We start from the raw sequence: 25514 nt of genomic DNA, 5'->3' as shown, positions 1-25514 counted from the left end.
ACTGTTAGTGCAAGATTTCCTGCCCTTCTTTTGTCCCTCAAATTTCTTTCTACTTACCTGATCTCTGAGCTCATTTAATTCTGTCCTTTCTGAAATCCATTATCCTCTTTCTACTTACAGTCCTTCCTTTTAACAGTGACTATTTAGTGACAACTAAATTTTTATTCTCTTAGCGCAAATCAAATCTGATATAACTTCTTCCCTGTTAACTGTCTCAGTCTTGCTGGTGGATCCTGGCTGGCAGCTAAGCACCCACATAGTCACTGCCTCACTCCCCTACCATTGGCCCCTATCCAGATGAAGGAGAGATGAAAAGTTAAAAAAACCTCATGGATTGAGATATTTGCAGTGTAATAGGGGAAGGGAGAAGGGAAAAAAAAAAATCCATGTGATGCAAAGGCAATTACTTTCCACCTCCCATAAGCAGTCCAGGCAATATCCAAGCAACAACTGCTTTGGAAGAAGAACCTTCCCAATTTTTATATATGATTATATAAGAGAATATCTCTCTGGACAGGTTGGGTCAGCTGTCTCAAATATATTTCTCCATAACTTCTTGGCCACACCAAGGCTATTAATTATGAAGGCAGAATAGGAAAATGAGAAAACCATGAGGCTGTGCAAACACTGTTCAGCAACAGCCAAAACATTGGTGTGTTTTAGTAACAAATCCAAAACACATATAGAATCCTATGAAGAAAGTTAACTCCATCCCAGTCAGGCCCAGTTACAGTGTTCTGAAATAAGTAGATGTTCTCAGTGGTGCCAAAACTTTATGAGCCATTGATCTTCTCACATATTAGGTTAAGCGATACTGAGAAAATAAAAGTTCCTTGCTATCATACAATCAGAGAATAATTTAGGACCATACCATAGAACAGTAGAGTGGGTTGGAAGGAACCTTAAAAGTCATGTAGTTGCAACCACTGCACCATGGGCAGGAATGTCATCCACCAGATAAGACTGCTCAGGACCCCATCCAACCTGACCCTGAATATTTACAATGGGACACCCAAAACTACCCTGGACAATCTGTTCCAGTGCCTCACTACTCTGAGTGTAGAATTTTTGCCTAGCATCTGATCTAAATCCCTCCTTTTAAAGTTGAAAACTGTTCACCTTTATCCCATCATCATCTGTCCATGTTAAAAGTTGTTCTATTTTATAAACCCCCTGTAAGTCCTTTCTTGTGCTTAGTACTCCAGAACAGGACACAGTACTCCAGGTGGAGTCTTACAAGGTCAGAGCAGAGAGGGAGAATTAAGATGAAGGGAGAAATAGGAGGATTCTCTTAGCTGCTCATAAAAGCCTCATGATCTTCTAGAGAAATACTTTTCTCAACATCCATGAAAAGACACAATCTAATATATTTTTCCTCTTTAAAATTCCTTTAGAACTTTCCACAGGTTTCTCTTATCCCTATCTTTTCTGTTGAACATGTATTTATGAGAAAGCCTTCAAAAGCTCAAAGGTGGCAATGTATATAAATGCCAGAAATCACAGAACATCTTTCAAAATCTTTTGAAATACTGGCACAGGGACAGAGTAGACCAAGGTTACCAGGAACACCTACAGAGTTCAGTAGCTTGCAGTTGAGAGTAATGATGAAACAGGGATTCTCTTCTCCAAAAATAATATTTCTATCACTTCAGCTAAGAGCTGCTATATGATAAAACTTCAAATTTCTTCTATGTAGCATGGGCTCAGACCTAAAATGCTTCTGGTTGTCTGATTCTGAGATCCCACACTTAAATTTCCATCTGAAGCTTTCAGACCAGACAAGGCATGAAAAAGTATTGCTCAAGTGTGTCTGATTTCACTCCTAAGGTGTTGTTCTCAGAGCCAGTCTACCTGTATTTCAGCTACAGCAGCAATCAGCCCTAAGTCCTTCCATGAATCTGGAGCATAAATTCTGTAGTACTTTTATGAGTAGTGAGGTTTATTGAGTAGAAAAACATGATGGTATGGTAGTCCTAACAATGTGTAATGCTTCACTAAATATAATTGATTTCGAAAAATAGTGGATATTTCCTCAAGTTTGTAAAGCTGTATGACAAAAGGAACCTGGGAATAGGAGAAAAACACTATCAATACCTTCCTGAACAGCCAAGGAAGAAGTCCAGTTTTGTCAGAACTTGGCTCTCACCCCTGACAGAAAAATCCAAGAGAAACTAATTTTGTTGCTCTGAAATTATTAGTTATTTCATTGATCATTGCAAATAAAAAAATCACAAAAAATTAGGCCACAGCTAAGCACTGAATCGTGAGAACTAAAAGTTGAAATAGCACTCAATTAAGAAAAAGAAACAACTTGATAGTAATACTAGGAGTGGGAGCATTAACAAGTACTTCGATTTCATTATAATTTTGGCAAGCGTTGCACAGTGCCATTGGTAGATACATTTTATGTTATCATAATTTTTCTGATAAAAATTGTATTAGGGTAAGTTAAAGTGAAATCTCACTTACCTGTAAAGTGCTGAAAGTGGCCGTTTGTTGCCAGGTTTTGGTCTGTATGGTTTTGGTTCTCCTGCCATGTTGATATCTGAAAGCAAACATTTGATATCAGTAAGTCAAACATCTGGAAGTTTGCAAAGGCACCTTCAAGTCACTGAAAATGAGTAACAGGCAGTGAAAATAGACAGCATTCCTAAAACACCTGTCTAAGTTTTACCTCTTCTGAATTGATGTTGTAAAACTTTCTGATTTTTTTTTACTGCAATGCATGAGGATTTTAGGCAAAATATCAGTTATTGCTAACAGAGAGAAATGACATTTTTTAAACACACAGTTTTCTACTTGATGATGCCAGTAATGTATTGATAATATGGAAGATTTGAATGGATTCTTAGATGGTGATGGTGAAATCAAATTCTGTTGAGGAGGACTGCAATTTTTCTGAAGAGTTCCCCTTTATGATCTAAAGGAATGCACACTGATCTTTAACTGCTACTTCATCATCCACTCAGAAAGTAGCTCTCCAAAAACAAGAGTATTTATTTCCCACCCCAAACGCATCACTACTTGGAGAATGAGAAAATCTGGGTTTGCAAATGTTTTCTCTTAAGCAGACACTTACTCTTCTCAATAAAATCAGAAATCTTGTGAACACTGAAAGTTCACCTATATTCTACCTGCAAATTCACGCTCGAAATCTAAAAGAAAGTCAAGCTTATATAGATATAAGCTTGATATAGATATATAGCTGCTATAGACATTAGTCTTGTTCTCAAATTTGTCTCTTCATTTGAATCATACTCAAAAACATACCAGGAGATAGATGTCTCTCATTATGGTTGCTAGAACAGTTATGCATGGAGAAAGAAGTACAGACCAGACTTCTGGAGCTTAGGAATCTGTCTGTACAAAAACAAATCTATGTTAAAAAGCTCCTCCATTCTGATTGAATGTTGCAAAGTCGACATTACAGCAAATCACATGGATAAAGTAAAACTTCTGTTTAGGAAACAAATTTAATGCAAATTGAGGGATGCTGCAGCTAAATCTCTTCTCAGCTTCAGTAATATAAAAAAAAAAAAAGAATAAGAGTCAACAAAATAATCAGAATTATTTCAGTCTAAAAGTGCTGTGACAGAACATTATATCCCATTAAATGTGAAATCACATGATGGTCGAGATTTTCAAGAAAACACATGTTCTCAGTAAAGTCTATTTTAACCTGAAATTGAGTATAGTGGAGAGAGAAGTAGAAAGATAAAGTGTAGGAGTAGGAACAAACACTGTCCAGTGCAGTGATGCTAAAAGTTCAAACATTTTTATTTATTATTCTTGACCCTAAAAGATGCAGTAAAAGCCTGAGATTTACTGACTGGATACTTTATTTCACACAAAATTAATAAAAAACTCACCATCTGACCCTTTTTTAAAAATCAGGATTATTGAAAATGTACATCCCTTAGACTTTTTGACAGAAAATATTTTGCTAATGGAAATGTCATACTTCAAATATTTAAAATAATTTTAAAAATATTAAAAAGATTTTACACTTATTTTTGATATTTTGAGCTCAGTCAACATTTATTTAAAATTATACCTAAAAGGACTTGATATAAAAAGTTGCTATGTAGAACTGTATAATATAAAATGCTTAAGAAACATTTTCCTTATATAAAGTATTTTGGTGTTACATCTGAGAGCAGATTCTTCTGTAGGAGCTATTAAATCATAATTTTTCATAAAATAATAATTTTCTTGTTTCATCTAACTCTCTGAAATTGGAGGAACATTTGAAGACAGTTTTCATGCCTCCTTGAAATGCTTTCTTTCCCTTAATTTTAGCAAGTGCTTTATTAAATATATATTGTTTTTATCTTCTATTTTTGTTATAAGTTCAGCTATGATGCCCTTATTTCAAGATATATAAATTCTACAATGCTGAATCAAAAAAGTAAGCATCAAACATTTCTGAAAGCCACTGAGGAATTTTGATGGCTCTGTTGCATTTCCATTGCCTCCTGGAAACAGCAGAATTGGAACAAATTTTTTATCCTGTGACCTTTGCAATAATGAAACATTTTCATACTATTTTTATATATGTCAGTTTAAGGTCATTGACTGTGTTGGGTTTCACCATCTCCTACTACAAGTAGGACAGATTTTAAGGGAAAAAAAAGGTAGAATTATAACCTGCTCTTGGGAAATTCCTGAGTCTGTGGTATCCTCTTCACAATACCATAATCTTCACATATTTTTCATCTCTCATCTGCTACTACATCTTAGACTTTCTTCTCCTTAAACCCTTAGTTACAGGTTTTAAAAACCTTTTCACATCCTTCTGGGACAGATCAATACTATCCTGATGTCTGTTCTTATAGACCTACATTTGCAGCTCTACAACACCCACTTTTAAAAAAGGTGAATAGTGTAGAAGGCTGAGGCTGCTAGTTATGTGCTAGTTATGCTTGTTCTCTTTATTTCAATCAAAAATGTCAGAAAGGTGACACTGTAAGAGGCACAGTAGCAAAGCTGTTCAGAATCAGTTGATATTCCCTCATATTTAAATAAATCTCTAAACAGTGAACTACTTTATACAGATAGTAATAACCCAAAATTCTCTTTGGCACAGGAAATAGTTCATAGAAAAGCTGTGCACATGGGACTTTTCTGTTAATATGAAAGTGATTGAATAGCTCTGCAACTCCCAAAGCACTTTGTAGCAAGTTAGGAATGGATGTAGGAAATGCTTTGAAAAGTTAGAACAGATTTTCACCCCATTATTTTTTCAGCACTATCTCTTCCAGCCTCAATTTTCTAACTAAGATTAGAAGCGAACTTGTCAGCATTTCGCAAGATAGATTATTTCTATCCCAACTGGAAATCTTGTGAGATAAGCTGTTCTCTTCCTTCATCCATCATTGGTTTCACAGCAGACATTTACATCTACTAGATCATAAACTCTGTGTCAAATAAATTTGCTGTCAGCAGCACAGAGATTTACCTGTGCTAATGATTCCACCCCAAGGAATGCAGAAACATATCACTCCTTATGCTGTCAAATTAGCTACTGCACTTGTACATGAATATGTACCAGACAACTTTGCAAGGGACACAGACATTCACATTGCTTCTGGAGAGGCATGGATTTGATGAATTGGCACCTGGTGGATAAAGAAACGGCTCATGGTCGCACTCAAAAATGTATTAAATGGGTAGATTTTCTAGTGAAGACCACTGATGAGCGGCATTCCTTGGGGATCAGTATTGGTGCTGATGCAGTTTAACATCTCTCTTGGCAGCACAGACAGTGGCATTGAGTGAACCCTCAGCAGGTTTGTGGACACTGGAGGCAAGGGATGCCATCTAGAGAGAAGTGAACCTGTGTGAACCTTATGAAGTTCAACGAGGCCAAGTTCAAGGTCCTGTGCCTGGGTCTGGGCAATCCCAAGCACTAACACAGGCTGGGTCGAGAATAGATTGAGAACAGAATTTGGGGGTGAAGATGAGAAGCTTGATGTGACCTGGTACTGTGTGCTTGCAGCCCGGGAAGCCAGCTGTAACCTGGGCTGCATCAAAAGCAGAGTGGCCAGCAGGGCAAGGGAGGGGATTCAGCCTCTCTGCCCTGCTCTCAGAGAACTGTGTGCAGCTCTGGGGTTCCCAGCATAAGAACCTGGGCCTTTTTAAGCAAGTCTAGAGGTGGGCCACCAAGATGATCAGAGGGATGGAACTCCTCCCCTGTGAAGACAGGCTGAGAGAGTTGGGGTTGATCAGCCTGGAGAAGAAAAGGCTTCAGAGAGAGCTTTTAGAAGCCTAATACCTGCAGGGAGCCTACAGGAAAACTGAAGAGGGACTTTTTACAAGGGCCTGTATAGATGGGGTCTTCATATATCTTTATGATGGCTTCAAACTGAGAGAAGTTTGAGATTAGATATTAGGAAGAAAATCCTTGCTGTTAGGGTGGTGAAACACTGCAACAGGGTGCCAAGGGAATATGTTGATGCCTCATCTCTGCAAGTGTTCAAGATCAGGGTTGAGGGGGCTCTGAACAACCTGGTCTGGTGCAAGGTGTCCCTGCCCTTGGCAGGGAGGTTTGAACTAGATGGCCTTTAAGGTCTCCTCCAACCCAAACCATTGTATGATTCTATGATAATATAATTCTATAATTCTGTGTGGGAATGGAGCAGCCCAGGGACTCATTTCTTCAAGGACTTATTTTCTCTGCTTGTATACCAGAAATGTTCACTTAAATATCAATACCACGATAAATTCATCACTGAAATTCAAAATACTATGGAAGTCCTATGAATATAAAAGTGAATATGCAGAAAACAATACATTGTAATGCAGCATCCTGGTCTTATGTACTTTCAGAATCAAATGAAATTACTTTGTTTATCAAAAGAAATCCATTTTTAGTTCTATACTTTCCTGTAGTCATGGCAGAGCTTAGTCAAAGAATGAGATTTAGATTTCATTCAAGGTTGTGTATCATCAGCAGAATAGATCTGATTTTGAGCATCGTATTTGTATTTGTAATTACAGTGATTAATGACAAAACGTAAAAATAATTTTAAAAAGAGCATGATTACCATTCTAGAAGAGCACTCACTGCCTTCGGTGGCTACATAAAATTGTCTGAAAAGGCAACTCAACACAGCAGGATCTACATTTCTCCTATCACCATTTCCTACCATTGGCTGCCTACCTCCTCCAGAGATGAACATCCCATTTTTGGAGAGGCAGTATCTGCTAGTCCTTGTGCTTTGCTCACAGATTCCCTGGCAAAGTAGTCTGAGAATCTGGTCCTGAAGACAGCAGCTGACTTTAAAAAGGCATTGTAAGTGCAAGCAATGATACCTAAAGAGTAGAAGTATTTCAGTATTTCTCAGTGTCCTTTAAAAAGTATTATTTGAAAGAAAAAACAAAACCAAAATAATTTTGGTTCACACAAACAAATGTCATAAACAAGAATCTTCAACAGGCACTAACTCAATTCATGAAAAACAGGATTTTGAGGCTTTCTGCTGCCAGTCCAGAGTCTTGGGCTACATCTAACCTATAAAGATAAAAGGAGCCCTTTCAAGGCACTAGTACTCTTTTATGTGTTGTATTAAATTGTTGAATTGTTTCTTTGCACAACTTTTAGCCATAGTTTACAAGTACTGTCCCATGCAATTTCTAGATGTAGGTAGAGAACGGACATGATCAGAGACCTCTGCAACATTTTGCCCAGTGAAAGAGAACAGATCCACTACCTATAATTAGTACCTATAATTTAATATTAAGGATGTGACCTCTGACTGTGGGCTGCATGTCTGAAAGACTGGAAACCAAAACATGGAGCTAAGAAAACTCCAAGAACCTTTAAAGCTCAAAAGCTGATTTTGTAAGATGCGTTTCATCAGGTGTTTTCCACACATTCTTGTGAATGGTTGCAGAAATGGAGACATTCCTTGAACAATTCTACACTTATAAGACTTCAACTTTGGATGAAAAGGTGTATCATTGTGTATTTCCAGACCAGCTATGCTTTAGACTAACAAACACTTAATGGAGGAGATGCTAATTTAAATTAGGATGTAGGAAGGAATTCACAGAGTGAATGTACAATCTACATACAGAGGGAGGTATTGATAAAGTGAGATCAGGATGCATTTTCTCCCCTTTCAGATGCCAAAAAGTATATGGGATAGAAGAGAAAGACCAAGAGGTAGATGCAATTTAGAGAAAGCCTGTAGCCATATGGTTTACAGCAAACTGTACACAACCAAAGCTAAGGCTAATCTGTCTTTATTTTACACTCTTCCATCTACTAGTCTTATAAATTTCCCTACTGCCTTCTAAAGAAATTTTAATGAAGTCATATGACATTTTTTATATCATAAACTTACTTTTTCCTTTATATGTTCAACGGATTACATGTCATCTCCTCCCTTTCCCCCATTTCTAGCATGTGAAAAAAGCAGAGAGGAAAGGACAACTCTCTGTTCTCTTCCATTATGTGCCCAAATTGCACAGCTGTAAAGACAAAACTTTCCAGAAAATTGAACACAAGCTCAAATTAATTCTCAAGGCTAGTAAAATATTAAATGGAGTTCTGGGTCACACCTTTTCCCTTTCCATAATTGTATAAAAAATTCTTGTGGGGCTCTCAGTATTTGGATTTTCTCTTAGCATTGAAGTAATTGGAAGCCTTTTTTTGTACAAAGATGACAGCTATTGTTAATGCTTCATACAGAAAGAGCTGCTTGTTGAATAGTATATGAAATTGCTTTGTCCAACCATTTCTTCTTTCATTAAATACTGCTAAAATGAAATGAGGCTATAGGATTATATAAGCTATCATTCTTAAAACCATTCAGTAGCAAAAGTGTCAGGAGTTGTCTTGCAGGAAATTTTTTCAGTTCCCCAGGGAATTGGGTTGGTGTGAGGACAGGCAGCAGCTAAAAGGGGAAATCCTGTCCTGTCTGTATGCCCATCACACATCATTCCTTCAGAGCCCTGGAGACAGCAGTCTCTCAGCTCCAGAATTGATGCCAACATACTTCACAGCTGAGGTGGAACATTGGTCTGCCTTGGTTTTTGTCTGTGTGCTGCCATCCCTGTACCTCCCACCCCAAGTAACACCACAATCTGGGCCAAACTTCCTGGCCCTATTGGTTGTGCCATCAGCAGTAATCATGTGTGTGCCTGGGGAGAGGCATCACTTGTGCCAGGGGAAGGGGAGAATGCTTACTTGTGCCCTTGGACTGACTGTCCATGGACTCCACGGGACTGAAGAATCTGTGGCCAAGACCCTACAAACTGCTTCTCTTCTGGTGCCCAAGTCTCTGCAGAGGAATTACTGTGATGTGGCAGGAATCACTCTGGAGTACTGGGCTGCAGGGGAAGGAACACCACAGAGAATGTGGCATGCCTTGTGAAGGGATTCCTATGGGATGGATAGCAGCCCTGTTGCTGGCAATCCTGCCCACTCCTCCTCCTCAGCACAAGGCTTGTGCATTCCTCTACAGGAAGTTCCACACTTGCAGATGCATGAGAATCAGATTCAGCTTCAAAGGGACTGTGTGGCCATGGCCATAGCCACTTATCTGCAGACCAGCTCTGTAAGAGCTGTGGGGGTTCAGGTGTTAACTGTGGAAACACACCCTGGCTTGTACCATGGCAGCCATGAAGCTGTCACATGTGTGTTTCACTCCACCAGAGACAAACTATAGATGCAGGCAAGTATAGTCTTCCTCTAAGAAGATCTTTTTAGTTTAATCAGGCTGGCAGCTTCTGTTTCTCACCCAGAGAACAAGATTTCTACGTAGCAGATACTTGTTCAACACATGGGCTAGTAAATTATGCACATGCAGAAGATTAATGTTGCCATGAGGGTAAAAGAAAGCAATGGAAAAGTACATCAGGAACTTTCTGCTATCTTCAGGAAAAAAGAAAGTTTTAATGTAAGCTTAGCCAGCAAGAAAATGAACCAACACAAAGAGTTCAAACAGGGACTCTCATATGATTGCAATCCCTGCTTGCCCTTCTACCTTCTCACTGATGCTGTTAATAGGAAGCAGAACTGGTCCTTGATTTACAGCTTTTTTTTCCCCGACAGTGAGGAGTGCAAGGATTACCTTTGTTTTCTCTTGATCACAGTAAAGATGCTGTTTACAAATAAAAAATAGAGCATCTGTCTTCTTTCAGACCAAGCACAGTCATTACAGGGCAGCAGCCAACAAACTCTCTGCTGCTTTCCTCTGATAACAAAAGATAGTTATTACCATGAGACTCAGACAAAGCTTCATGTTGTCTAGATGTCTGAGTTTCTCAGCACTGCAATTAGCCCAAAGCAGAAACATTAAACAGTGTAGTGGGGATAGAGTATGAAAATCTCTCATCTACTTCTTTCAGATTTCAATATGATTTATTCTAGGGAACATGCCCTGAATCTTGGTAATTTTCAACTTGTCCTCAGACTGCATTTTTTCTCTCTCTCTCTTCTAATACTTGGCTATTTTCTCTGCCCTATGGCCCTTCATCTGACTGTCTTACTGATGTTATCTTCATGCTCCTAGCAATAGTTTTTCATGACAATTGAAATCTGTAGTGTACAAAAGAGTTGAAAATCCCCATTGCCCCAATCCTTTTGTCTTACTTACTATTTCTCCTGCAAATGGTCAACTCTATTAACTCAAACGTGCAGAAAATTTATTTTTCTAAAATAGACATGACAATAACAACATTTTGCAAAAAAATTGCCAACATTATCTGCACTTGTTAGTTTTTTATCTGCACTTGCTTAATATTTCTTGAACATTAAAACAAAATTTGCTTACATGTGAAGTGCATTTTCTCATAATCTTCCAAAGTGAATATAGTCAAAGCTCTGGGCATCACAAGCAGAGTGCCTTCCAGAGAAATACTTTACAATGCACATAACATTCTGCATGTTGCACCCTGGGGCCTTTCCTGATTTGGGCAGGACGTTTCAGCAACCCCAGGGCCAGGGAGCAGAGATGATGGCTTGGGGCAGAAGATGTTGATCAACACCTTCAAAGTGCTTTTAGGTGTGAGGGCAGTGTGTCTCCCTGAAAGGCTGGCTGGGATTGGCATTACAGTCATCACTGAGGGGTAGGTATATTTGACACCCTGAAATTTGCTGTAAAAACCTTCAAGTTGAGGTCAGACCTTGAGGGTATTCCTACAGGCTGGAGGCTTTCATCCAGGCTCACAACAGATTAGAGAGGAATCATGCTGTGGATTTCACTGAGTCTTGAACAATGGTGTTCACTGATCAGGAAAGCTGGTGGGGGAGACAGAAATGGACCTCTGCAGCCCCAAATGCAATTCCACCACTTTCCAATAATATTCCTATCCAAGATGTGTCTAGCTTTACCCTCATTCTCTGACCTGAAAAATTTCTTCTAATCTTCACCGGTCTTGGCTTCTCGGATAGTCTAAGATGCTGGCTTTCCTGTTGGTCCCACATCACTTGGAAAAACCCATTGCCCTAAAACTGTTACTCTCAACTAATTTCAGCTGTTCAATTCTCATTTCCATATAGTCTCTTTCTGCTCATGATTCTCATGAATCTCCAGGTTTTGTGGACTTAGAGATCTATAGAGGAGGATCTTTTCAAGCTCCAAGTTTACTTTGGAATTGCCTAGCATGTCTTCTAGAATTTCCTTTGAGATACAGCAGTTTCTTCAGTGTCAGCTTTATGAAAACTTGTGCCCCATATTATAGACTCATAGAATTATAGAATAATGTGTGTTGTAAGGAAGCTTTAAAGATCAAGTAGTCCAACTCTCCTGCCATGGGAAAGGACATCTTTCACTAGATCGGGTTGCTCAAAATCTTGTCCAAGTTAGCCTTGAACACTTCCAATAGTGAGACATCCACAGCCTTGCTGGGCAACCTGTGCAGTGCTTCACCACTATCACTGAGAAAAAAATTTCCTTATTTCCAATATACAGCATAATACAGTCCTGAAAATTTTGTCTTTGTAACACAAACATTGTAAATCATAAGATGGACAGCTACAGAATTAGTTCATACCTTATAATGGAAAAACTATAAATATTACCTTAATGCTATTGTAGATTTAGTATTATAAAATAATACAGCAGTGACATAAAGAAGATAAAGTGGAGATCATTCCATTGAAACTTAGCACATTGAATGAAATTTTATTGTGGAGGTGATATGCAAAAAAGCTATGCCAAATCCAATATTTCCTTAACAGCAATGCTTAGGTTCTAACCATGTTCTAACTCGCTTTCATTGGCAGCTTTTGAAGTTTCCCAGTGGATTCCATTTGGCGACCAGACTGCAAAAACAGAAGTCTATTGTAAAAGCAAGGCATTTAAAAATTGCAAACACCAAAAATCTTCAAAATTAATGATATGCCCTGTTGTTTTATTTGTATCTCTGTGGCATTCCTGCAAGGAAAATAGAAGAGTTGATAGGAATAGAGAAAACATTGTATCTTGTCAGATTGATAGTTGATATACTGTAATTTTTCTGGCTTCAGCATCCCCAGATGCTGTGGAAAGAGACACAAGAACCACGAACTAGGTAGAAATAAGATTATTTTCACTCCATTCTCTTATCATCAAAGCACGATTCTCCTCCTAAAATGATTAGCAGTTTAGGATTACTTTAAGTCCTAAAGCATGATGTTTTATCTTGTTCCCATACTGATTTTGTCAGTACCTAACTGTTAGGAGCTGAAACCAGAAATCACTACAATTTCAAACAGCTTTGCTGACTACATAAATGTCCCATTACTATGTTCTTGCTGATATATTGGTATATGTATTGATATATATGATACCTATGGTATATGATATATATATTTGATATTATGTTATATCATACTGCTGATATCATATCAATGTCAGAATTTTTAAATGAAAAAAAATGTTTCTCAACAAAAAGTGAGCTTTATTTTGGCCTTATATTCCCCCTACTCTTCACCACCTCAAATCCTTTTTCAAATACTATTTATTTCACTCATCAGTAATAACAAAAATCATAAAAGTAATGTGAGAAACCCTTTCTTGAAACATAAACTATCATCCTTGTCCATGCAATTTATTGGATTTCTGATGTTTCTTTTTGTATTTCTACATTTGGGTTTGCATACTAATGAACTTCACATGCTGCTTCAGAGGTTCTCTCGCAAATGGTTTAAGGTACTACATATTATCAATGACATAAATTTTCATAGATAAAGAATCAATAACAGGAAAAATGTAATAGTTTAATAAAGATCCTATTATTAAATAAAGTAATTATTTTGAACTTCATTAAATTAAGTCTCAATATCAAAAGTATGACCAAAAATACCGCTTGACATATTTCAGTTGAATTTTAAAGAAGAAAATGTATAATTACTGTGCATATTAGTACACAGTGCTAGCTCTCATTGAACATTCACTACCTCTTGTGTTAATTTGGTTCATGTTCTTCTGTGCTTCCTAGTAACATTTTCTGTCTAAGCCAGCTTTGCCATAAAACTGTCTATTTTTATTACCCACCAAGAAAATGTGTAATTTGGCTCAGAAATCATAGAAACTAAGAACGCCTTCACTCTGAGTTAATTCTTCTCTCTAGAAACCTGTGGGACCATAAGACTTCCGATTATTTTTTTCAGAATGTGATTATTTTGAGCAAGCTGCACATAAACACACATCACAAATGTTTGTAAAAAGGCTTTGGAAACTAATCTTAACTGCAGTTGGGATAAAGCTAGACAAGATAGGGAACACCAGTTGAACATTGGCTTCCTTGAAGACATTTTGGACTTGTAACAGATTCCTGTAAGGAGTTCAGAATCCTAGTTTTCACATTGGGTCTCATTAGAAGCCATAACATTTCTTCTGCAACTTCATCGTGAAGTTAAAACAGGCACAACCCTCATCCCCTATCAAATTTTCAGCCACGTGTCAAACCCCTACCCAAAGCTTCTGCATTCTCATTTTCCTTTATATATTTGTATGTGTATGCTTGTGTATGAAAACATTTGCAATAGAAGCATGTGTTTTTTCACCTGGAAATTTTTTTGTCAAGTTTTGCATATTACCTTTATCATACAGTTTCTGAAAATTGAAGATTACAAAGGAACATTAAGGAATATTGAATTCCCGAATCTAGTGTTAAATTACTGTGTTGAAGTGGATGCTGGAGCCAATTGATTTTATATAGAAAACAAAACACTCCTTAGTCTCAGAAATACAAAATCTGAAATTCTTACCTAGCATTATTGCTAAAGGAAGGTGCCAAGGATCTATCTTAAATCTCGGTACCTGCAGCTTTTAGATGGTTAGATTATTTGTTTCTATTTTTTAAATTTTATTTTTTCCTACTCTATGCAATAAGAAATTCTTGTGGCTGTTGAAATGAAACAGCTCTCTAAGATCACCTGAAAACATTAATCTTCTGGACATACTGCATAAACCACTAGTCTCATGCTTGTCATTTAAAATGAGGAAGGGAGTACAAGCAGAGATGAAAGATGCAGGCACACTTTTAAAGCTTTAGCATTGTTGTTTTAATTCATTTTAAGAATAAATAAGATCCCTAAATCTTACATTGCAACAAACAGAATGGCCAGAGGAAAACAATGGGCTGAATGATCCCTCTGAATACAAAATAATGTGATTCAACATAACATTCGGCATACTGTCTCCTAATCTCTTGCTTTCATGTTCAACTCCTTATCAGACACTGCTGTTAACATCATGATTTTTTTTTTTTATTTGCAAGCAGAGCCAAAGATACAAATAAATATTTAAAAATATTTATGCTGGTCTGATATATATTGACCCAACAGCCTACAACCATCTGTGCTAACCTGTGCTCTGCTGTAATCTCAATCTTACAAAATTTTCATGTTGCCAGACACTACCTATGAATCTTAAAAGAATTTAGAATTCCATACTTAATTTTTTTTTAGCTATTCTCCAAGCAATTAGGTAAGAATGGAAAAGCAGTGTTGATATAAGAGAGGATACAACTTTGGATGACCTTGTCCTCAAGTGCAATAAAATCAGGTTCAGGTCAGTATTGTTGCTTTTCACTATTCGATTCTATGTTTTATAAAAATCTGAACACTAAGTCTTTTCTTTTTGTTTGTTTTTAACTTACTGACTTGGAGTTGGTAAACTCCAGTAAGAAGTAAGAAGGTTTTCACCTTTTACATTTGCCTCTTGCTCATTCATGTGATCACTGTCAACCCAAGCTGCTTTATTTTTAGGGAAAAGGAAAATGTGCATCCAGCAATAAAGCCTCCCAGGCATTCAGGATACTGTGGCCTGTAGTGGACGTGTTCCAAAAGTCACAATGGGAAATTAGATTGTGTGTTGTTTGCACCTGCATCTATGGAAAATGTGTTATACAGAGCATGGCTGTGCTTGAGCACATGGCATTCATTGTGTTATCTGTACACTCCTGTACAGAGAGACCAGATGTGCAGTCTGGTCCATGCAGGACTGCATTGCTGTCCTAGCAGCAGCTGCCTCCCATCCTCAGCTCAATCTCCTCTTAGACAGTGATCCACAAAGACATTAAATGACATTGGGAAACAATAAATTGTAGTACATTTCTTCATTCATTACTTCATTTTATGCCATTCACTAGAGTATTGAGTCACCACCATAAACGGTCCAAGATTAATGGAAAATTAACACTTTAATGAGACTTAACCATTTTTTAATGTAAATTATGCTCTTTATTTTGGTTTTATCCCTCAAAATCTTCTCCCCCACCCCCCTCCCCCCCACTTTAAAGAGTTCAAAAGGCTGAACTTATTAGAAAAAGATCATGAATCAGAACATGGAAATGCTTCTTAGCATCATCTCATACAAGAGGATTGGGCCAAGATCAAGTATCAGTCACCCACCAGAAACCTACTGCTCACAAGGTATCCCCATGTTCTGATGTGTGAGGGATGCAATACAGTTTGGAGTCTACTTATGTGTTCTTAATTTTTGATTTAAATTGTTCTGGAAATAGAGTCTGTTCTAACTCTTGTTCTGTTTGCAGTAAGTAACAGAGAAAGGTCAATATTTGCTTTACTTACATTCAAATAATTAGTTCAATATTTGACACCTCTCCTAAATTAAAACAGTGCCCAAACCTACTTCATTTAAGAGATCACAGGTCCTCAATTACTGTTCAGATATTGAAAGTCTGTAAATCCCTCATTCCAGGATGTGCAAAATAAACATGCCAACAGAATAATTGCTATCTGGCTGTACTTTCTAAATTAAAATCTCTGTGTTTTGCTTCTCTGATACATGCACAGTTTGGGGAGGTGAGTGATACTGCTGGGTTATGAAGGAAGACAAAACCCATTTGCAGATAATAGCGGCTCAGTTTTAGGTTCAGCACGTTTTTCAGGACATGCTACCCCTGGTGACACATGCTCACAAGGACAGTCGTGATGGATGGTGCACAGCTCATTTTTGTCTGCTAGGATGCAACCAAAAGTGAAATAGTGTTGCTGCCATGTCAGAACAATGAGTGAGGGCAGGCGTGGCAGGGATTAGTTCTGTCACTGACACAGGCTTCAGCTGTCAGACAGGGATACAGCCTGCTGCAGAGTAGGTGGGGAACAGGAGGGCAAGTGAAATAAGAGCATCCCATTAACATTATAAATATTCCGCTCAGGTTTGATAATGTTCATAAACTGGGTACATCCTGCTTCACTTCTGCCTTTCTCAGTATCTCTGTGTGCTTCTCAGGCAGCTCACATACGAGTCTGTGAAAAAATTTCTGGCATGTGTGAGAGAGTATCACAGCAGCATGGATGCAGAAATTATCTAGCCTGGCACAGGCATCCCTTAGGACTCTGAGGACGAAACTGAGGTCTTGATTTTCACAGAGCAGTATAACAAAGTTTTATGGTGCGTGCATGCAATCTTGCATTTGCAAATACCTGAATGTATTTTTCATGCATTATCAAGAGAGCTGACTGCTAGAGCATTTGCATATGGAAAGCCTCCCACTTATGCAGACTACCAGCTTCCAAGTTTTTCTAATCGAGGAAATGATGCCTTAAGTTTTAGCTTTCATATTTTCCAGATTCTGTACTGCTCTAGTATACAACTCTGAACTTCATATAAAGTGTTAGCAAGTTCTCTTCACAGTTTAGTTAGACAAAACAATCTTTTCCAGCCTGAGAACCAAGGACACCATTGCAGCTTCAGGCCCAGAAAGTGTAAACAGCACTTACTGAAGACAGCAAACAAGGGGGATGGGACTCCATGACCTGAAGCTTTAATTGAACAATTAACCCAAATACATAAATGGACCAAAACTCATAAAAGTGTGAAAATTCAGGACACACCATCCATCTTGGGTGTAGCCATGGCCAGGCTCTTGTACTGCCCAAGGTGTATCCTCTGAAGGCCTTTTTAATAAATACCTACTTTATTTCTTTAATACTGTCTAGCCTCTCAAGGCATCAGAAAAACTCTAGCTATCACAAAGAATTAAATTTTATTTAATTATTTTTAAAACTAAAGAAATAGTAAAAAAGGAATTGGGGTACAAAAAGCAGAAGACACTAGAAAAGCTACCCTGTTAGAGGTGTAAATATGCTTAGTGTACCAATATAGCTTAAACATTAATATTTTAAATTTTATATCTGCATTTGGCCAAATTTTGCAGAATGCAGTCTCTGCAGAATAGTCTGAGAGATTTCAGTAGTGTTTGCTTTTGCTGGTCTACTAAAAGAGTGAACCTCTATTCTGATATAGGATGATATTAGGAGAGAGGTGAATCACAGATCTTTTGCTCATATACTCACTTCTGTAGTACAATCACTGACATCACAGCAATGAAAAGAATCTGTTCAAAGGTCAGATACGATTTGCATTTACATATCTTAGAAAATACACCTCAGCACCAATTTTTAAAGTTTAATATTAGTTAAATATACAGTTTTAAAATAAAAATTATAAAATATTTTATTCTGTTTTTACTGGCTATATTTATGTTTGCATACTCAATAAATTACTGAATAAATTATTTCACTGTTTCATAAAAAAATACCCACACTAGAAACTTTCAGTGTTAAATCCTTGTACTGTCAACAGAGGTAGGAAGACATAGCCCTATTAACTAGTGAGTATCATAGCTGGAAGATTGAGTTTTTGAAAAAAATTCTTTCAGTCATTAATTTGAGTATCAATTTATATGCCAATATTAAAAAAAAGCCTAACAAAACAACAAGTAACAAAAGAGAACTACAGAACTACTTATATTTTGAGAAGAGCGCAGGTTTTATTTACTTTCAAAATTAATCTCTTTCTCCCCTTCTTTCTCCTACAGACATACCTGCAAGTGTCAGCACCCTTTATTTCCTTTTTCATTCCCCAAAACAGGACTCATTGTACACAATCACTTCTGAGAAATCAGTCTTTTCTCTTAGTGAGCTGCATAAAAGCTACGCTTTCATGAGGGCCATCCATACTGTGAAGCTCAAACACGTTTGTCAGGCTGCCCTGGGAATAGCTGTATCCACAACTGTCAGAAACAAGGTCATATTGGGCCATGAGATTACATGTTTATTGTGCCACCTTGAAGCACATGGGACCTTGTAATACCTGAGACTCCACTTTTCATGCCCTACAGCCCCTTTGGCATGCAGACACTGGAAGCACAGGGACCCCTGGCAGCCCCATCCAGGAGTCACCCACCCTTGGGCTCACAGATGCTGCCATGGCTGGTGTCTGCTTCATCCACCAGAAATACATGTTGGCACAGTGGCAGCAGCATACTGGGGAAGTGCCAGTGTGTCCACAAAGGCAGGAACAGTTCATACAGTTGTCTCCAATGCTAATTGAAATATTGAGCTATTGATATTGTGACATTACTGAGCTGAATGGCAGGGTTCGGTAGAAAACCCAGCAAATCAACAACAGCAGCAGCTTCCTTTTACTGACATGGCCATACCTGAGTTACAATCCCAAACCAAGAGATGAAACAAACTGTTTTAAGATATAACACCAGAGCTATCTCTTTACAACTAGGTTCTAGCTTTGTCAAAACTAAAAACACTTTTAGCAGTGCAGTAGTTTCTATTTGCCCCAATGGCTTAATGTGCTGAGCAATGGAAAACAAAGAAGTAATTTAATTGGTCAAGTATTCATGTTTCTATGCTAATGGCTCCAAAAGAAAAGTTGACAAGCCATTAATAAACAGCCTTCCTACAAGGTCCCCCACCATACCATCTTCTCCTTTATCCTCTCCTATATTACTCCACATGGATCTGGAAAAAAAAAATTATTGGCAAAAACTTAAATATGTCAAATAAAATTCATCCTCATTTTGTGCCCATTGCTGTATGATAACACAGCTATAGTCAGCAACAGTTTGTGAAAGACTCAAGGTTATTTTTGCTCCTGGGGTGTATCTGAAGTGAGCTTGTGCTACCCTGTGGGGGCTGGATAATCAAATTCTGAGTAGGGAATACAGATGACTAACCAAAAGTGCTGTATTAGCTCAACTTGCAGTCCACAGCTGGAGTAAGAAGGACAAACATGGAGTTGGTCCTGCTTGACTGAATTCACATATTTTGTGCTTTTGATTGAGGTTCTCCCATAATAATTGAGAGAAACAGACCAGCTTTAACTAACTCCAGTAAGATGAAATGGATTATTTCTGTTATTTGAATTTGTTTTCTTTTTTTTTTTAATTATGATTGAACTAATAATATATTTTAGGAAAGACATCAAATCTGTAAACACTTTGGAAAGAAAATCGCCATTGGGATGAGGGATTTAATAATTAACATTGAGGAGTTTCTCTTTTTACAAAGTCTCTTTAAATTTGTCATATAGATATAATTTCTTGAAACTACCTTTTTCACTCTCTGCCATTTTAACTAGGGCATAAAGTAAGGGTTTGTTAACTTTCTTCTGTGAAAGTGCTGAAAAAATATTACTGCAGTTCAAAACTCTTAACCTATGACATACATATAAGTCTTCCTGACATTTTGAAAAAGATTAGAAACAAGATAATAAACTGAGGGCCTTGTGAACAGGTTTTTAAAAAGGAAAAGTAAGAAACCACTAGCATACTCTTTCCTTTCTAATCATGAGCCTGTTGCTGACAGCACTTATTTTCCTCATCTTAACACCACTAAATTCTCTCCTGAACATACTTTTACTTCATCTCTAACCTTAGATAATAATTGTTAGCATGGTGACCAAAGAAAAGGACAGAGTCTTCTCAAATGGCACCCTGAAAGCAATAAAAATACTAAATTATAGGTGTGCATATGAGAAATCACAGATATTAAAACTGTAAAAGCTGAAGAGAAAATCCATTTGGCATAGGAAGTGTGGGCAGTGGAGCATGTCATTTAGTTATATTAGAAACAAAATTAGTTCAAAAGAAGAGAACTGGTTCTTCATTTATTCCTAATATCTAAAATGCTTGTACCTGTGAAATTGAAATTTAGCTAAGAGAGTTTTGCTGTTCCTTGCTTTTATCAAGTTTAGGGATTTATTCTTGTGTCAATACTTCCACTTAAAGAAACAGTAATCAACTAAAGGATGACTATGTGCAAGGTTGTAAAACTGACATAGAATTTAGAATATTATTACTAATAATTAATTACTAATTCTAAACAGGAAAACACACAGAATTTTGATAGTAATCTAAAGGCTGTGATGGTGGTGGGAAGAGACAGAGAGAGTCAAGAGAAAGAGGCATTTCAAATGCAAACTAATCCACTCTGTTGTACACACAAGTTAATAAATATGACAGAAGTTGCCTTGTCTTACATGATCTAAAATCTCATGTTTCACAAACATAAAAATATCCTTTATGTGTTTTGTATATCTGTGGTCTTACCAAATAAACAAATTTGTGAGTACAGTGCTAAATCAGAAAGTAGGAGTAATTGCACCCATACACTCCAATGATTATCTCTTCCTGCCATCTCAGCAGCAAAGTGGTGTATCAAGAAGAAAGAAAAATAGAATGAGTTATCATATCTATAAACTAGATATCTAAATCTAAATATCTAAAAATCATAACTCTATAAAGGTAAACAAGAAGGAGCTGTTAGCAATCACAGATAATTAGAAGTTCCATAGGAACACAGACAGGAATAAAATATAAATATTTTTATTACTGAGCTGTGTCCAACTGCTCTAGTAATGGAGCTAAGAATAGCCAACGCAACATTATACTGTGATAAATTGCCTCAGCAACATAGATACACAAAAAAGTTTTAATTTGTCAAGTGTTAAGACACGGATTTTGCAGCTTAGCTTTCAGTAATATGCAGCATTTGACTTGTGTCACTTTTTCTAAATGTCACCTTTTCACACTCTGACTCTGCACCCAGTCCTGTCAGTCACACTCACATCATGCTTAGACTGAGCTCTGGGCATGTTCCTCCTGACTGCATGGGTGCTCCTTGTGCTATGACTTAGCATATTTACCAGTTGATCTTCTTTTAGTACCCTGCAAGATAAAGCCACCGACATGAAAAAAACAAACATTACTTATGTTCTTGTAAGACAAATGTCAGTTACGTATTGCCCCATACTTTTCTGACAATTAATGAATAATTACTTATAACCATCTTGAATGTGTTTCTACTGAAGATACTAAGATTTCAAAATAGTTGCATATATACAGTCAAAAATTGCACAGTTTACTTTGTACATAACAACAATGGTGTTTAAAACATTATCCGGATCTTGTTTAGATTTTTTCCCAATTTTGCTCTAAAAATGTTTACATGTGAATTAATTTTCTCATGCTTAGCAGATGCTATTGTGCATATTTCACTAGCTAGGAGTGCAGCAGCATCTCTGATTTCTATTCAATATGAAGAAAACAAAATTGATGTAGGAAGATAATGTTTCTTGTCTCTCTAAAAGCAGGTTTATCAGGGTGAACACTTACCTTCATGTACACCAACAAAATCATCAACAAAGCATATAAATTTGGAATAACTAAGTGATCTGATGATTTCTACAGGAAATAATTATTAATAATTTTGAGCACATTTCCCAAAAAAGTGTCTCTTGGGAAAGAAGAAACCAACTGTTGAGATTGTCTGTAATAAAGGGCTTTGACCAGTGAGTTCTCTTTTGTAATTTTTACATGTGTATTCAAGTGCTCCCCATTAACAACAATTAATCACAGAGTATAAATATCATGCTTGGAGGATCCAATCTGTCATTTGTTGCTATAACACTAAAAAACATATTGGCTAGGTATTCAGGGTAATCCAAAACTAGTTTTGTGATGGAAGAAGTTGTAGTGTAGGCAGAATTTTAGCCATGGTAGTGAACAAAGTTCTTGTTGCTACTGTAGTTCAGTTGCATTAGTTCACAAAAAGTAAAAAATGGAAGGAAAATTTAAATGAATAATATAAGCTTGTTATGTTTATATATTAAAAATATACTGCAAACCTTTAAGAGTCACTTAGCATATTCCTGGTCTTCAGTAATTTCCTTTGTAAAGAGCATAATGAAAAGTAAATTTCAGTAATTTTTTATTGTCCTAATACAATGTTAAAACAAGAAATGAAAAGTAGTAAGAATTCATCACAGTTGCAAAATAATGCTCCTGAGGAAAAGCAGAATTTATCTACTGGATGAAATGTTGACTGGGAGAAATTTCTCCCAGCATGTGAAAACATTCTATTGATAGATTCTGCCCTCAGGAAAACTTGATTTTGTGAAGTTATTGTAACTGGAAAGGATGGCAAAAAATTGGCAGTATACCAGCACTCTTTTAAAGAAAATAACTTGAAGAAAGCCACATCACAGTTAATTCCTTAGTCAAACTTGTTTATATCTGATTTCAAATTTCTAGCATGGTAATTAATTAAAAAATGTTGCACTTTTATCTCTCAACACAAGTTGTTATGATAAATAAGATATGTGCCTTCTGATCACAGAAATAATAATTGTACAGCACAGACAAGAAAAAGCCTTTGCATAGTTTAATTCCCATGGTGGTGTCAAATTGTATGACTAATGTAATTATGGTGTTATTTCTAAGCAATTTGGATCTGTTGGTAGGATTAAGTAAGCCAGAGGGGCCTTTAAGGCCATCAACACAGCATTGACTGAAGGCAGAGCTCACTGGAAAAGGAAAGCTGTGATGTGTGGGATCCATGTGAGTCTCTGCCAGCTCCTACCTGGGAGCTGAGAGCAACACTTCCCCCTCTCCCACCTGAGTCATGGAGTGATGCATAGGCCTTACTTTCTCATCCTTCTCCTTCATTTTATACATTTCTAATACTCCCTGATAGTGTAATGAGGTTCTCAGAGGAGGAATCTAATAGTCTTCTGAACCCAAGGACAGATGCATTGAAAATTCCTTGCCTCTGTTGCTGCACCATCTCTGATTAAATTCACAACTGACCCAGATCACCTGTCAGGAAACACTGGAGAAGTGGTAAACACTTTTCTCCTGACATGGAGGTTCCTTTACCTCAAATGAACTCCCCACAGAAGCTGTCAGCTTGCCCCAGAAAAACTTCTGTTTGCAGAGTTACAGTGGAACTCCAGACAAGGAGAATATTTGTTCAGAAGGAGCAACTGAGCATATCTGCTTGGAGATCCAATAGAAATTTTTTTTCTTCTGCATGTGGTGTGTTTATCACAGGCAGCTACAGGAAAAATTGTATTAGCCTGGAAGCACATGGCCCACAACAAACACCTTCTGTGGGGATTCTGATGATAAATACTGGCAGCATATATCTTCTACAATGGGACTATCTTCTTAAGCCTCAGCTAGCAATCAGCTTAGTTCTGATACAGAGGGATTAATACATTCACAGGATTTTTGTACCAGCCAGTGAGATGAGAAATGGCACAAACTGGAAAAGAAATCAGTCACAAAACATGGAGTTATATAGCTATATGCAGCTTCACTAATTTAAAGATGAATAAAACAAAAAGAACATTTCTGATCTTTTTCTGAATTAATAAAATCCATGTATTTTGCTTTTAAAATCATCTAAAAATGCATACAAATCTTTAAGTCTGAAAAAAATTTTAATTAATCTACTGTGATTTTCCTCAAACTTCATTTACATCTAACCTCTGAGGTGCCAGTTTGTGGAGCAGCCTTGGTGCTGACCAATTTAGCACTGCATGCAGGCTAAGAGAATTAGGATTTTTCAGCCTGAAAAACAGATGGCTTAGGGTTGATCTAACTGTGGCCTTCCAGTACCTGAAGGGAGTCTGCAAGAAAGCTGGAGAGGGATTTTTTATAAGGGCCTGTGTGGGCCCTTATGGGACAAGGTACAGTGGCTTCAAACTGAAAGGGTAGGTTTAGATTAGATATTATGAAGAAATTCTTTACTGTGAGGATGGTGAGGCTCTGGAACAAGGTGTCCAGAAAAGTTTTAGATGCCTCTTCTCTGCAAGTGTTCAAGGCCAGGTGGGATGGGACTCTGAGCAACCTGGTCTAGTGCAAGGTGTCCCTGCCCAAGGCAGGGGTTTGAAACTAAATCATCTTTAATGTCCCTTCTAACCCAAACCATTATATGATTCTGTGATTTCAGGGTACATCCACAATAAACTGCAGAGATTTCATGCTTAATAATTTTAAAAAGGATTAAAAATTTTGAACAAACATATTTCTTCAGTGCATATGAGCATAAGTGCGATCTGGCTAAGGCCAGATTGCATTTAGTTTTGAGTAAAACTTGCATCAAGCTAATTACTCTTTCACAGAGGAACATCTCAAGCTTATTAGTGTCTTCTACTCTTTGCTTTCCTGACTAGAATGAATCAATGATCAAACTAACAATCTTTGTGACAAATAAATTTCTGCAGCTGTGAAAATTAAACAGGTCTGACTGGCATGTATTCTTGGCAGGTCTTTTGCAGACAGATGCTTTATTTAAGGACTTTGTCAGTAGTTATACAAAATAAGGCAAGAATTTGTGTGTCAAAGAAAAATGAAAAAGATTATTATGTACCAAACCTGAACAATATTGTTGCGCTCATAAAAAAAGAAAGGTGCCAGAAGGAGTAGCCCATGTGTGCAATATTGATGGAATCCAGAAGCATTAATTAGACACACATTATTTAAAACGATGTAGCAGCCTAACATGCCATAAAATTAAGGGCATGACAAATAGCAGGTTGATTGCACATCAGGAGAAAAACTGATGAAGTTATGGTCCATAATTAACAAATTCCTTCAGAGTACAGCTTTCTTAGGCCTTATAAGTATCACAAATATCACCTGACTTACTGACGTAGCTTTCAAACTCTTCCATTGGGGAAATTAATTAAATTTCATGAAAGACATATAGGAGATATAGCTATCTTTACTATTTCTGAGTTCAATGCAACCTGCTGAGTTTCCAGCTGCTTGAGCTATATTTCCAATAGAGAATCCTTGCAGACAGAGCTGCGAGCTGAAAAGGAACATAGCAGACGTAATATAGATTTATAATCTTTCATTCTTTCATTAAGTCAGTTTGTGCTGTTCCAATTTTGTTTTGTTTGTTTGTTTTGTTTGTTTTGCTTTGTTTTTCTCTTTTTTTCTAAAAAAGAGAAAACGACCAC

General features: G+C 37.1%; 1 protein-coding gene across 8 annotated transcripts in view; it reads right to left on the bottom strand.

The window, feature by feature from the left end:
• Positions 1–25514, bottom strand: part of RALYL (RALY RNA binding protein like) — a 365612-nt gene that overhangs the window by 71228 nt on the left and 268870 nt on the right. For all 8 annotated transcript variants that reach the window (XM_014870738.2, XM_014870736.2, XM_088176807.1 and 5 more), the window contains one exon: positions 2470–2545. In XM_014870738.2, coding sequence (XP_014726224.1) covers positions 2470–2545 — 76 coding nt within the window. The remainder of the gene's footprint in view (positions 1–2469; positions 2546–25514) is intronic.

This window comes from Sturnus vulgaris, chromosome 1 (assembly GCF_052056855.1).
Source record: "Sturnus vulgaris isolate bStuVul1 chromosome 1, bStuVul1.hap1, whole genome shotgun sequence".
In the NCBI taxonomy this organism is placed as follows: domain Eukaryota; kingdom Metazoa; phylum Chordata; class Aves; order Passeriformes; family Sturnidae; genus Sturnus; species Sturnus vulgaris.
Note: the sequence above shows the minus strand (reverse complement) of the source record. Positions and strands in the feature narration are given on the sequence as shown.